At 33.6% G+C, this 12,909-nt stretch overlaps 2 protein-coding genes across 2 annotated transcripts; one reads left to right on the top strand and one right to left on the bottom strand.

The window, feature by feature from the left end:
• Positions 1 to 8,572: 8,572 nt before the first annotated feature.
• LOC105175575 (Pentatricopeptide repeat (PPR) superfamily protein) lies at positions 8,573 to 12,367 on the bottom strand. Its single transcript, XM_011098058.3, has 2 exons — positions 10,393 to 12,367; positions 8,573 to 9,951 (listed from the first exon to the last, which is right to left on the bottom strand). Exon 1 carries the CDS (start codon positions 12,014 to 12,016, stop codon positions 10,592 to 10,594), a length of 1,425 nt encoding a protein of 474 aa, XP_011096360.1. The 5' UTR covers positions 12,017 to 12,367; the 3' UTR covers positions 8,573 to 9,951; positions 10,393 to 10,591.
• LOC105175576 (protein DMP4) lies at positions 9,040 to 9,954 on the top strand. Its single transcript, XM_011098060.3, has one exon. It carries the CDS (start codon positions 9,040 to 9,042, stop codon positions 9,754 to 9,756), a length of 717 nt encoding a protein of 238 aa, XP_011096362.1. The 3' UTR covers positions 9,757 to 9,954.
• Positions 12,368 to 12,909: the final 542 nt, after the last annotated feature.

The following is a 12,909-nucleotide window of genomic DNA, read 5'->3' as shown; positions in this document are numbered from 1 at the left end:
ATATTAAAACATATTAAATAAATTATAATTAAAAAATTAATTTAAAATATTATCGACACAATAAAAATAATTGATGCAATTGTGTTAAAATTCACATTTGTTAAAAAAGAAAAAGAATAGTTATAATTATTTTTTAGAATTATGAGTATAATTATTATATTTAAAAATTAATACAATAATATTACTGATCGCGGCTTGTGAGAATAGATAATCTTTGATTTTATATTAATATATGTTATTATAAACTCAAATATAAATGTGGAAGATTCTAAATGCTTTGTCATTAACATTGAAGTATGTTATATTTTGAATTTGAAAGCGACTTCATGCATTGAATATGAACCAACCACTCACCCCACGCAGACTAAATTGAAAATCAAAGCTATTATGTTCTCTTTGCAAAATTTTAATTCCATTTTGGATAGGATCAAATCTAAAAATTACAAATAAATAATTAATATTTACTTAAAAAGAATAATTAATTATAAAATAAATATATTAATCTTTTATGTAATTGATTTTTTTTTAACATGATCAAACCTGAGTTTTAGAAAACAAATTTTGTTCCTGATATGATCTTTGAATCTTTCAATCTCATGCTGCAAAAATAAATTTTACATTATAGACATATCTTATTCATGGGTTCGACTCTCATCAGACGTGTAGGTATTTGTCTCACTTTATATGAGTGTTTGTAATTTGTCCACGATAATATTGATATATTGATTGAATTGAAAGTTATTATGATTTGTTGTTTATTGTTCTTGGTATATCGATATATTAATATATACCAATTTAATGCTTAAAAAGTTAAAATTGACAAACTTATAATGAGTATATATTTAATTTGGGCAATGTTTTGCGAAATATTTAAACATTTATTGTAGGCATGGACAGAGTGTTCTGAAATAACTTGTCTGTGGCGCAATAGAATTTTGAAACTTGACATAATGCATGGTAAAGTCCCATAATAAATTTTATCCAAATAAATAATATCCAATATACTTAACGCTTATTTTTATGAGTTAAAATTTATCGAACTTACGGATATTAATAAAAGAAATATAAATGAAAATTCACATCTCATCATATTAACTTATTATTGAATTATTACAAATCAAATAATTTTCTTCTAACTAAACTACTTTTATAAGGGTGAAAATATACATTCTCATATATATTGACGTGTGAACTATATTAGGGCAATATAATCAAATAAAAATTTATTTGACATGCAACAAGTCAGTGATAAATTCATCGGATGAAAATGTGAATTTTCATTCAATATTTTTGCTGATATCAATTTTATAAATTTTGACTAGTAAATGAATTCATATGTTAGGGATGCTAAATGTAAATTTTTAAATTACATAAAATTTACATGTAATTATATTAAATTTCAAAAGAGGGCATAATAATTACCCGTAAAAATTATTTTATCGTGTTTAAAAAAAAAACAATTTTGAGGAAAGAAAGAAAAACATTCCAAATAGGAATAGTTTGGGGGGGGGGGGGGGGCAATGACATTGAGAGTAGCGGCGTGGAGTAAGTGCATTTGGATCGGTAACATTCGAAGAAGTTTCCATATTTATTGACGATTAAGACCAAACAATTGCCTTCCCATGAAACAACGCATTCATCTTTGGGAAATTAAAATTATTTTAATATAATTTTCTCCATTATTGGAAAAATATTATATATGTACTATATAGTTAATTACAAATTCCGAAAATTAATGAGATGTAATTCTTGCAAAATATAAAAATAAATAAAGTAATTATATGAACATAAAATCTTAATTACTATGTTTTTTTGTTTAATTTAATTTCTAAGTTTGGAAGAGGTCAACTAATTTTTCCATGGAAAAAGGAGAAATAATAGATTGGATCTGATTCGAACAAATTTAAATTAATTATATAATAAATTTAATATATTTATAAAATAATTAATTATATATTTAATATGTAATTAATTTAATTCAATAAAATATGATTAAAACAGTAATGCAGTAAAAGTGAGTCCATAATAGTCTTATCAAGATAGACTTAAATAGATTTCTTTTCTTGGAAGTAGACATAAGTAATGGTAAGAGCAGCAATTGAGTGTAGGGCAGGTGCAGTGAGACCGACCTATAAAATTTCCTACTCCCACCATGCACGTGGCAAGGCAAGCGACAGGATTGAACTCAAATCAGAATCATCTCTCTCTATTCTGATGGACCCTGCCGCAAAATGCCAAAATGTACAACAACCGGATCCCAGATTCACAGGGAAAACCGTGTGGTGAAGACACAGGGAATAAAACGAGGGGTACAGTAAAAAGGTGTGCATTTTTACCCAAGAAGTCAAAGTGAGCAGTAGCAGTTAATTCCAAAACTTTCCTTTCTTCTATGTATATATATATACACTTTCCCCAACATCCCTGCTCCCATTTTTTACCCAAACACTCGGATCCACGAGAGAACCGGGTCGGATCCGGTAAGTTATCGACATCCGGGTCTGGTCTGTACTCTCTGTTCCCCTATTTTAAATGATATACTTGGACATTTTGAAACTCTAAAACAGTAAATCTAGTGGAGTGAAATAATTTTACTCAACGGAATTCCATTTTTACCCTCAGAAAGTGGTGTTTCTCTTATTCTGATAAAAAAGCAATTTGTGTGTTTCGCTTTCATTATAGATTGTGTTAAAAGAGTTGATGATGGAGATGTATAGTAATGGAAGCTAACCAAAGACCTGCTTTTGGATGCTTATGAGAAGAGTTGGATGCACCTGCCTTATTTCCTTCCATCTTCTTTTATCTAATTCCTTTCACATTCCAATAACCACTTACATTATCTCTAATCCCTTATTTTATTTTCGGTTCATCTCATTTTTGTACTATCACTATAAAAAAATAAAAAAAATGTCGTGAAGTTCTTATACAATTATATTTTTGACAAATATAATAATAAAAATAATGAATGAATCGAGAGATATGGGGTGTATTTAATAAGTAGTAGAGAGATGATTGATTATGCTTCATCACAAAAATTATTACATAACATTATGGTACAACTCCACCATAATTAGTTGCCACCAACATTTTGATCCGGCTAACAAATAGTGAGTTCCGCATTTAAAGCTTCACCTACAATTAATATTTAATTTGTTTGTTGAGAATTAATTAGTAGATGTGGTGTTTCTTGAAATAGATGCCGTGATTTTAGTTGACACTATTATTTCTTTCAAAATTCTTGTGCATATTTAGTACAAACATTAATAATAGAGAGGATAGTGGATACCCCTTTGCCTGGTAGCTTGGCCAGACCATTTACGTTTTACGTTGCCCATCTTATGATGTTGCTCCCCATGAGCCTTCCCACACCCAATTATTTAATTTACATACTTAACTATGCTAATAATTAACTTTTACCAAGTCTTTAATAAGTTTCAAACATCTCAGCATTGTAATCTGTTGCTGCTGGGAAATAAATGGGCACAAAATGTCAGAATGGTCAGTATTAGTCAAATGATCATTTCAGCCATAAAGCTAAAACAATATTTTTGTCCCTAATTTAAGATTTTTTTTTTATTTTTAATTGCATTAGTTATAAAATTTTTATTTTTTATTCTGTAACTTTTAAATAATATAATATTTTTAGTCTCATGACACATTTTTCTTAAAGGAAAATACCATGTGCTGAGTATTTGACATTTACACTTTTAGTCCTACTAATTATGAACATGTCCCATGCACTTAATATTTCGTTAAAGACTAGATAAAAATGTATTATATGATCTAAAATGCTATTTCTTTAAGTTATAGGATCAAAAATAAAAATTATGTTTAATAAACGAGTGGATTCACTAACCATTGTGGGGTGCAGCCTATATAATTGATCCAGCAAGGACTGAGATCATCCTGCTGGATTTATTTCAGAATAATTAATTATGAAAAAAGGAGACATTTTTGAAATCACTTTCTAAAATATTCATTTAATGAAAACAAAGTGCACTACTTATATCTATCTATCTATATATATATATATAGTATTTTTGAATATATATTATTTAAAAGAAGAATGGATGGAGATGGAGTTGTTAGCACAACCATTCCCTGCAAGAGCCGTACAGTTATATATAACATGGGCTTAAAGTGGGATTTGAAGTGATGATGCATGTCGGAATATACGATTTTCAGTTCTCAGCAAAAAGTGAAATCGCTTAATCAGAATGTTCGCCATTCGCATATGTACAATATCGAAAATGATGGGCTGAGATCAACGACTTTACGCCTGGAACCATGCCTTTTCTCTCTTATCTTGGCTTAAGTCGCACTTTTACAAAAGGATAGAAGAAACAACGGAGATGTACAATTGTTAAACAAACACTTATACTTTTTATTTTTTTTGAATTTATTTTCATTTATTCAAGAGATATACCATTCGAGTCAACAGTACAAAATATATATAAACAAACATATAAATGTAATTAAAAATCAAGAATCACTTTGATAATATTAGAATTGGCAAAAGCAAGTTCACTAGGTAGCTAGGATCTTGAAATGGATGGTGTTGATGATGATCATATATACTATACCGGTGGTCCATCAAAAAAGAAGTAATTAAATTAACAAAAGCAATCCCATCATTAATTTGGAGCTAATACATTAATCATGATCTACTCCTCATCTTCAATCACTTTTTTTTTTTTTTCTAAATTATAAATAGAAATATTGAATTTTCAAGATTTGGGAACTGAGATCTTAATGGGACCCATCATCATTCCTTTTGCAACTTTGAGCACACCTCCAATCCCAAACCATTAATACAAAAATTAGAGGTACATAAAATTGGGAGTAAAGAAAACTAGAAAAGAATGGAGGCACACTACCCCCATTTCATCCTGTTTCATAATTCTCAGCTTATGCCTTAGACCCCCCCACCCACCACACCCTCTGCCCCATCCCTCAATCTTTATTTTCTGGTTAAATTTCAAAAGAGGGTCTTAGAAAATTAGTTTAATTAATTAAGCTTCTTAGGGTTTTCTTTGTTTTTAAAAGAGAATGATTTCACATTTTTTTGTAACAGCCATAAATTTTATTAAATATAAGTATTATAAAATGAAATGGTATAGAGCATGAATAAGTAAAATTTATGTAGTATTTTGTGATTGTTGGAAAAGGTGAGACGTCGTCACATGTGTAGGTAGCTTTTCTCAGATTCTTGAGTTGAAATTTAAAAACCCCCTTTCTCTAATTCCCACTTTATTAATATTGGGGTTTAATTTATTTAATGAAGGCGTGGTAGAGTGAGAAGTTGGAAAGGAGTTTGTAAAATTAACACAAGATATGTGACTTATTTAATTGGAGTGATTGTGAGTTGATCTTCCTTTTGGTGGGGTTTTTGAGCACTTAACAGCCTGTTCACAAGTCTACTTTAGTTGTAAGAATACTACTTAAATGTCCCAATCTCTGTTTAAACTTAAATTAGCTTCCCACCCACATAAATATTTATTTCTTGTCCCTTTTCATCACACCTCATGTTGCTGAAATTTCTGCCTTACAAATTGCCTCACTTGCTAGATTTCCAGTTGAGCCAAATATATATATATATGATTGTGGGGAGGCACATTGGTGCTCGATAATTTGATTATAAAAGATTTATTTGATTTACAATAAATTTGAAAGTCAATCAGAAATTAATATGAATTTTCGTTTAACTTTTTACTAATATTAGCAAAATTTGCAGATTTTACAGACAGATAGATCTATTTGTTGGATAGAAAACAAATATCAATTATATGAGGTGTAATTCCAAAATTATAAGGGGTGTGGTATAATTACATCAAACTTTATAGGAGGACGAAATAATAATTTTATTTTTTATATTTAAAGAAAAATGATAAAGAAACGGTTCAAACTTTGGTAGTGATGTGGGATAATGAGAAGGATTGAGGTTAGGTCCCCATCCCGTTATATACCTAATACATCTCTTTCTAACGAAATCAACATCCATCAATGGATGACGCTAATTAGTGTATGACGTTGCAAGAATGCAGCCAAATTAATCTTCAAAAAATCATGTCCGGATCATGAAATGAAATAATGCACCCGTCTTTTTTGTTTCTCTTGAAGAAAAAAAGAACAAAAGCTGTGTAAATTATTTGGGATTTGGATTTTGTTGATCAACAGCTGGCAATTATTTTTGGTTCGAACAAATCAAACATCTCCACGAGCCCTTATAAATAGACGTTGATTGATTGTCTATCATTTTTGTAGGTTGTGTTTGGATTTCCCCATCCCTTAATCCATGAGTTATTTGTAAGAATAATTTAGCATGTGGTTGAAAATGGCTGGTGGAAAAAGAAGGAATAAAAGAGGAAATACATAATGCATAATTTTTTGAAAAAAAAAAAAGAGAATAGAAGTAGTGTATGTATTTTGTATGTAGAGTGGGTGGATTGAGGTTGAGCAACCCAAAACCCAAACTTGAAGGCAAGAAAACAGGTCGGACATTCGGCAAAACTTGTGTTAATAGTAATATACATGCAGTAACCAAGCTTTGGACATTGATCACATCTTGCACAAAAATAATAATTGAAATCCCAAGGAAGGAAAAGTAATTGGAATAGGATGTAGTAGGAATTTCTGGTTTTGGAAGCAGAATGATTGCCATTTTATTGCCTTGAGAAACAGCACTCCGGAATAGGGGGAAATGAAGGTCAGGCAGACCAATCTACTGTTCATTTTGTAAAAGGGAAAAAATAAAAATGAGGGTCCATACTGCCAATAATTAGGCATCCCAACACAACAAATACCACTCCTCTTTTATGCTTTTTTCATACATTTTTGTGCTTGGCCATCACCACCATCCATACAACCCCTTATTTTGTGGGTCTCTCCTACGGATCAACGTCCTAAAATTCGAGAAACACAATCATGTCTCTTTCATTATGTATTGCCTTCTCCCAATATTTTCATTCCCATGCAGACCAAAACGAAACCCACAAAAATTATTTTCTGTTTGCTGATGATCATTATTAGTAGGATAAATTATATTTTTGGTCTTATAAGTGGACCTATTTTTAATTTTGATCCCACACTCAGGTCAATTAGCACATTGAGTCCCATATGTGGCTTTATTTTTCAATTTGAGAACCATTGAGGGATTTTCATCCATTTGATAACAGCAGTTGCTCTCTCCGTTAGTCAATACAATAAAAAATAAGGGTAAATTACATTTTTCGTTTCATAAGTGAACCTATTTCCAATTTTAATTAGTACTATAGAACAATTACAACTCACTAACCCTAACCACTTGTATTAATCTAGATCAAGTTTCAGTGAAGCAACTCCATGGAAATTACCTACCTAACCTTAGGGATGCTCTTTTATTGGCTCTAGCTCACTCTCTTTTATTTTAAAGAATCAGTTGAACAAACATATATTCAGGATATCTAATCTATTCTTAGCCATAGAATCATCATCTCTAAAATTTATAAATAATTTTAATCGACCATTTTGAATAAAAATTAGACTAATGCACATCGTTTTGGTCGAGTTAATTAATTAAGTAAAATTTAATATATTATTAATTTGCAGCTATGACTTTGAATTCAGCCAAAAATAAGTAAACTTTGGTACGATCGGTTCACCAACCAAAGAATTAATTATGTTTAATTGTTCAATAATTAAAATGTGTGATGCTTAAGAAAGGGTTGAATAAATTCACTTATACGACTACCATTTGAGGCTCGACGGATCTGGGCTGCGTTTAACCACCAGAAGTATAAGGACAGAGACACTACATGGGCCGATTAATGGAGTATCAAAATATAATTTGGGCTTGGCACTGTATCAAATATTTCAACCCAGAACAGCTTTATTGAAGAGCAGGCAAAAGGTTGAAGGTACGGTTAATGGCCCATTGAAGGGTAGCCTGACCGTAGGGCGAAATAAAGCCTGGCGCACCAACTAGTTAACAGCGTAAACTTAGAAATTTAATAATAAACAGTCGGTTTTGATGATGCTGTCTGTCTGGGTTTGTACCCACATCAGCCACACGTCATTAGACAACAAATAATATCATTATCATTATTAATTTAATAGTAAACAATTTATGTGGATATAAATTCACATAAAAGGAGTTAAATTTTCCTCAACAGTCACTTATTATCTTGTATTTTACCCAAGTAAAATGGTAAATCTTTGCAACTAACCACCAATAATCCCCACCGTCAATCCGCGATCATTAACATCACAATTGAAACCAATTACTAGAGGTTTAGGGCTTGTGAGATCTCGTCTCAGTGTATCCAACGAAATTAATGTAGTATTTAGTTATGAATAATTTTTTCATTAAAAAAAAAAAAACAAATACATTTCGCTGCCCTCGAGAAAAATATATTACGCCCACACTTTTCACACAATATATCACCTATTGTCATTACACTTTTACCTGACATCTAGTTACATACTAATTCAATTTTATGTTTTCTCATAGGATAAGATCAGATGAAATTACAAGTAATCAAGTATTATTACCCCTTTGTCGTGACGATCTAACCGTGGCCATTCCTGAACAAGCATATAAACCAAATTCTAGTAATTGCTTTAATTAGACAAGGGAGTAAAAGCCCAAAAACAGTAAGAACGGTCACCTTTATAACAAGAAACCAACAGACACTCTAAATTCCATGAGAAAACTTTGCGTCTCAGCAATATAACTGATTGAGTAATGCTCCAGTGCACCTTAATTCGAGCTTGAAAACAAATTTCAGGACGTGAAGCAGCATAATGTTGCTGTGTACACGCCAAAAAGCAAGCAAAACCTTACTCAAAAGTTAAGTTCCATAACACCGGCAGCACTCCAATCCAGTTAAACAAGCCACCTTCAAAACTTTAGATGACCATTAATCACCAACAAACCGGAAAAGGAAGTTCCCTTTTTCAGAATCTGGTGAAAGCTGGCTGCTTATTTTCTGTTTCTTGCAAGGCAAAACGAGCTAACTCGGTTCCCTTTCCTTCCACTCAAGTGAATTGTTCTGTTGCCTATAAATGTACTTTCCCACAAGAATTCTGTCAAAAACAAGCCCGACAAGGATCAAGAAGAATTGCCAACTCAAACTACCTGCAATGGAGATTAAGGTGGAAAATGACAACGAATCGTCTCAAGAAATCTGTGAACAAGATGTGCCCTTACTGGTCAACAAAAACCTGCCCGAAGTAGAAAGAAACCTCATCCAACAAGCCATTAGTCAGACATTTGAAAGCACGGCACACCTGGCCAACCTTCTGCCCACCGGCTCAGTGCTTGCTTTTCAACTTCTGTCCCCAATATTCACAAACCAAGGGGAGTGTGACACAGTTAGTCGATCCTTGACTGCTGGGCTCGTGGCTCTCTGCGGGCTCTCATGTATTTTGTTGAGCTTCACTGATAGCTTCAAGGACCAAAAGGGAAATATCTGTTATGGATTTGCCACATTCCGTGGTCTGTGGATAATTGATGGATCAGTGACTCTACCACCAGAAATTGCAGCAAAATACAAACTGAAGTTTATAGATTTTGTCCATGCCTTGATGTCAATATTGGTTTTTGCAGCCATTGCTCTGTTTGATGAGAATGTAGTGAACTGTTTCTATCCGGCACCGTCAGCTGGGACGAAGGAGGTGCTCACAGCACTACCAGTCGGGATTGGAGTAGCCTGCAGTATGTTGTTTGTAGTTTTTCCCACTAAACGACACGGTATTGGCTTCCCAGTCACCAACAGTTAAAACACGTTGCCTGTACTCGCTGTGCAAATATGCATTTTCTTTCATTTCATTGATACTTGATTTTATTGATGTGAGTGGCATCACCCCTACATATTCCTATATGTAATCATAACAAAGCAAGCCCTTTTTCTCTGTCATTTAACAATCATCCTGGCAAGTTTAGCTGATGCATGACATCGCACCTTCAGATCAAACCTGCAGGTTAAGGAGTGATTACACATGCAGATAGGTAGCAGAACAACTTTCAAAATAGCAGATAATCCTGAAACAAAGTAAAAAGAGAAAAAGGGAAATAAAAGAAGAAAGAAAGTTGTGAGCTTTAATTTTGTCTTAAAATTTAGTGAAGAATATGACATGAAAGAATTATATATAGCTTTATTTTGAGGAAACAAGACTTATTGCCTTATGATCATCCGGGAATGAAATAAAAGAGAGGATGCAGAGCCACCAGAAAGAGTTCTTCAAAAATTCAGTTCAGCGGCAATTGCATAAAAAAAAACCTTTTGAAATAAGGTGCATTACACGTTTCCTGCTCACAAATAGTCTCCAAAACACAATAGATGGTTTTAGACTCAAGAAAGGGTTTATGAAACAATGAGACTGCAATATTTGGTGATCCTTATAGGGGAAAAGTACCTGAATAAAAACTCTTAGGCACCCTATCTCTTGATAATCAGTTTAGAAATGAAGAAACCTCGACCAACAAGAAAGTTTGGAGCGATCAGGAAACAGAGTTGGAAAAAAGCTGAGGAAGATAATGTATCCTCCACCGTCCAATTTGTATTGGACAAAACAGTTACATCCACCACATGTATGTTCAACTGGGTGCGGTATTCTAGAATTCATCCATCAGCTTAGCCAGTAACAGTTCAGCAGCTTCGCGAACTTTCTTCCTATCCCAGAACCCGTCCAACATGGCATTCCATGTTTCCACATCGGGAATGCATCCATCTATCACCATCTCATCCATAATTCGACCAGCTTTGTGCAGATCTCCTCTCTTGCAAAAGCAGCGAATAAGAGATCCAAAGGTGTTTGTTTCAACAGATATTCCTCTAGTACGCAAGCCCAGATAGAGTTGAAAAGCTTGATTAGGGTGACCCTCAGAACAAAGACCTTGAATTACTCTATTATGAACGCGGACATGAAGACCCCAAGTTACACGGTTAGGAGTTGTCCCTGAAAGCACCATTTCATCAAGGAAGTTCGCTGCTTCCTGGAACTTGCTGATCTCACAAAAGCCATTGATTATTTTTGAGTAAAGACCTGCATCAGGTTTCAAGTCCTGAAGCTTCATTCGATCAAGAATCTGAATAGCTTCGTGAAGTTTACCTTCCTTGCAGAAACCATAAATTAAGGAACTGTAAGTAATTGAATTTGGAACTAGGCGCTTGCAGATCATCCTCTCCAAAAGCTCCATTGCTTGCAAAGAATGTCCGTTCTTGCAGAGACCATCAATGAGAGAACTATAAGTATATACATTGGGCTCAATACCTTTGCTCTTCATATCTTTGAGCAATTCCATTGCATCCTCCAATTTATTCGACTGGCAAAAGCCATGTATCAGGCAACTATAGGTAATAACTGAGGGTGAACAACCATTTGCCTCCATGTCAATTAAAAGCTCTTTCGCTTCAAGAGTTCTCCCAGCTCTACACAACCCATTAATCAGAGTCCCATAAGTGTATGAATCTGGAGTATGCCCACGTTTTGGCATTTCATGAAAAATCCGAAAAGCAGAATCCAGCGTTCCGCTGCTCTTGCAGAGCGCTTTAATCAAAACATTGAGTGAGGCGACACTAGCTGGAATTCCCTTCTCCCTCATATAACGATAAAACTTGAATGCCATTTTCAACTGGCTTTCATCCACAAGAATGGAAAACACTGTTACATACGATTTCGCCGTGGGTTCACATTCATACTCCTTCATCTTTCCAAAAACCCGCAACACTTCAAATGGCTTGTGAACTCGAGCATAGGCCCTGTAGATCGACAAGAATATATCTTCACTGATGTCACACTTGTCTTGCTTCATTCTGACAAGCATATCCTCCGCCGGCACAAACTTGTTAGCGGAGAGTAATCTTCGAATCATTAAACCAAATGTGCTATGATCGTGCCGGAAGCCATTAGAATACTCAGCAGTGGCGGCGTCAAATATGGAAATTGCTTTATCCAAGTCTTTCTCGGAACAAATCAGCCGCTCCACGAAACATGACGTAATTTGCTTCGGCCACTTCATCATCGACTTACTACTCATTTCTTTGTCTTCTCCTATCAATTAGTTTCCTTCCTCAGTTTCTCATACAGGCGTTTCTTCAAACAGTTTGCGGTGCTTGTACTAGTGCACATTCCCGATAAGAATGGGATCACAGAATTCAGAATCCATGTTTCCACTTTCGATACGATAACTATAAGCAGCCTAATCCAATCAAACGCTGAATCAATGCCGGAAAAGCGGAGCCGGAACCAACAACGAGTTTGGGTTTTGCTTCACGCCGCCTCTTTTCAAGCTTTTGCCCAGACGTCTTTGCACAGGGTCAGAATGGGCCGGGTTGTGTACTCCGAAAAGGCCCACAAACTACGGCGGTCCGGTTACAAGAAAATGGGACCCACCATCATTTAGGTCTGTTATAATGGGCTATGGTGTAAAAAGGTGACCCAATAGTACCTTGTTCAGTCCATTGACAGAAAAAAAGCCCACCGCCCATCTTCTGACTCCATAGTTTTTCAGTATTTTTATTAATGACAAATATCTATATATATATATATATATACATATATATCCATACAGTACGTATAAAAAAGCAACATCCTCTATATTTACAAATGATATTTAATGACACCATCGCATTAATTTTTATGAATCCAGAAGTTTTCCTCTATCAATAAAATGACTAACTTTATTTAACCCTTTAAGTTTTATTAACAAATTAATTTATTTTCTTTGTTTTACTATGGCACAATTGTGTATATATATATTTGATATATGTTTTTTTATTTCATTTTACTTGACGTTGTATATTAAAATTGATCAGAGTATATAATATAAACATAATAATTAAAGCAGATTAATATTTTAATTGTGATTATATTATTTGTCCACACTGTGAGTAATGTGAAAAGAAGAATAATATAATGATTTAGTATTGT

This window comes from Sesamum indicum, linkage group LG12, assembly GCF_026168435.1.
Source record: "Sesamum indicum cultivar Baizhima isolate 11 linkage group LG12, ASM2616843v1, whole genome shotgun sequence".
Lineage (NCBI taxonomy): Eukaryota > Viridiplantae > Streptophyta > Magnoliopsida > Lamiales > Pedaliaceae > Sesamum > Sesamum indicum.
Note: the sequence above shows the minus strand (reverse complement) of the source record. Positions and strands in the feature narration are given on the sequence as shown.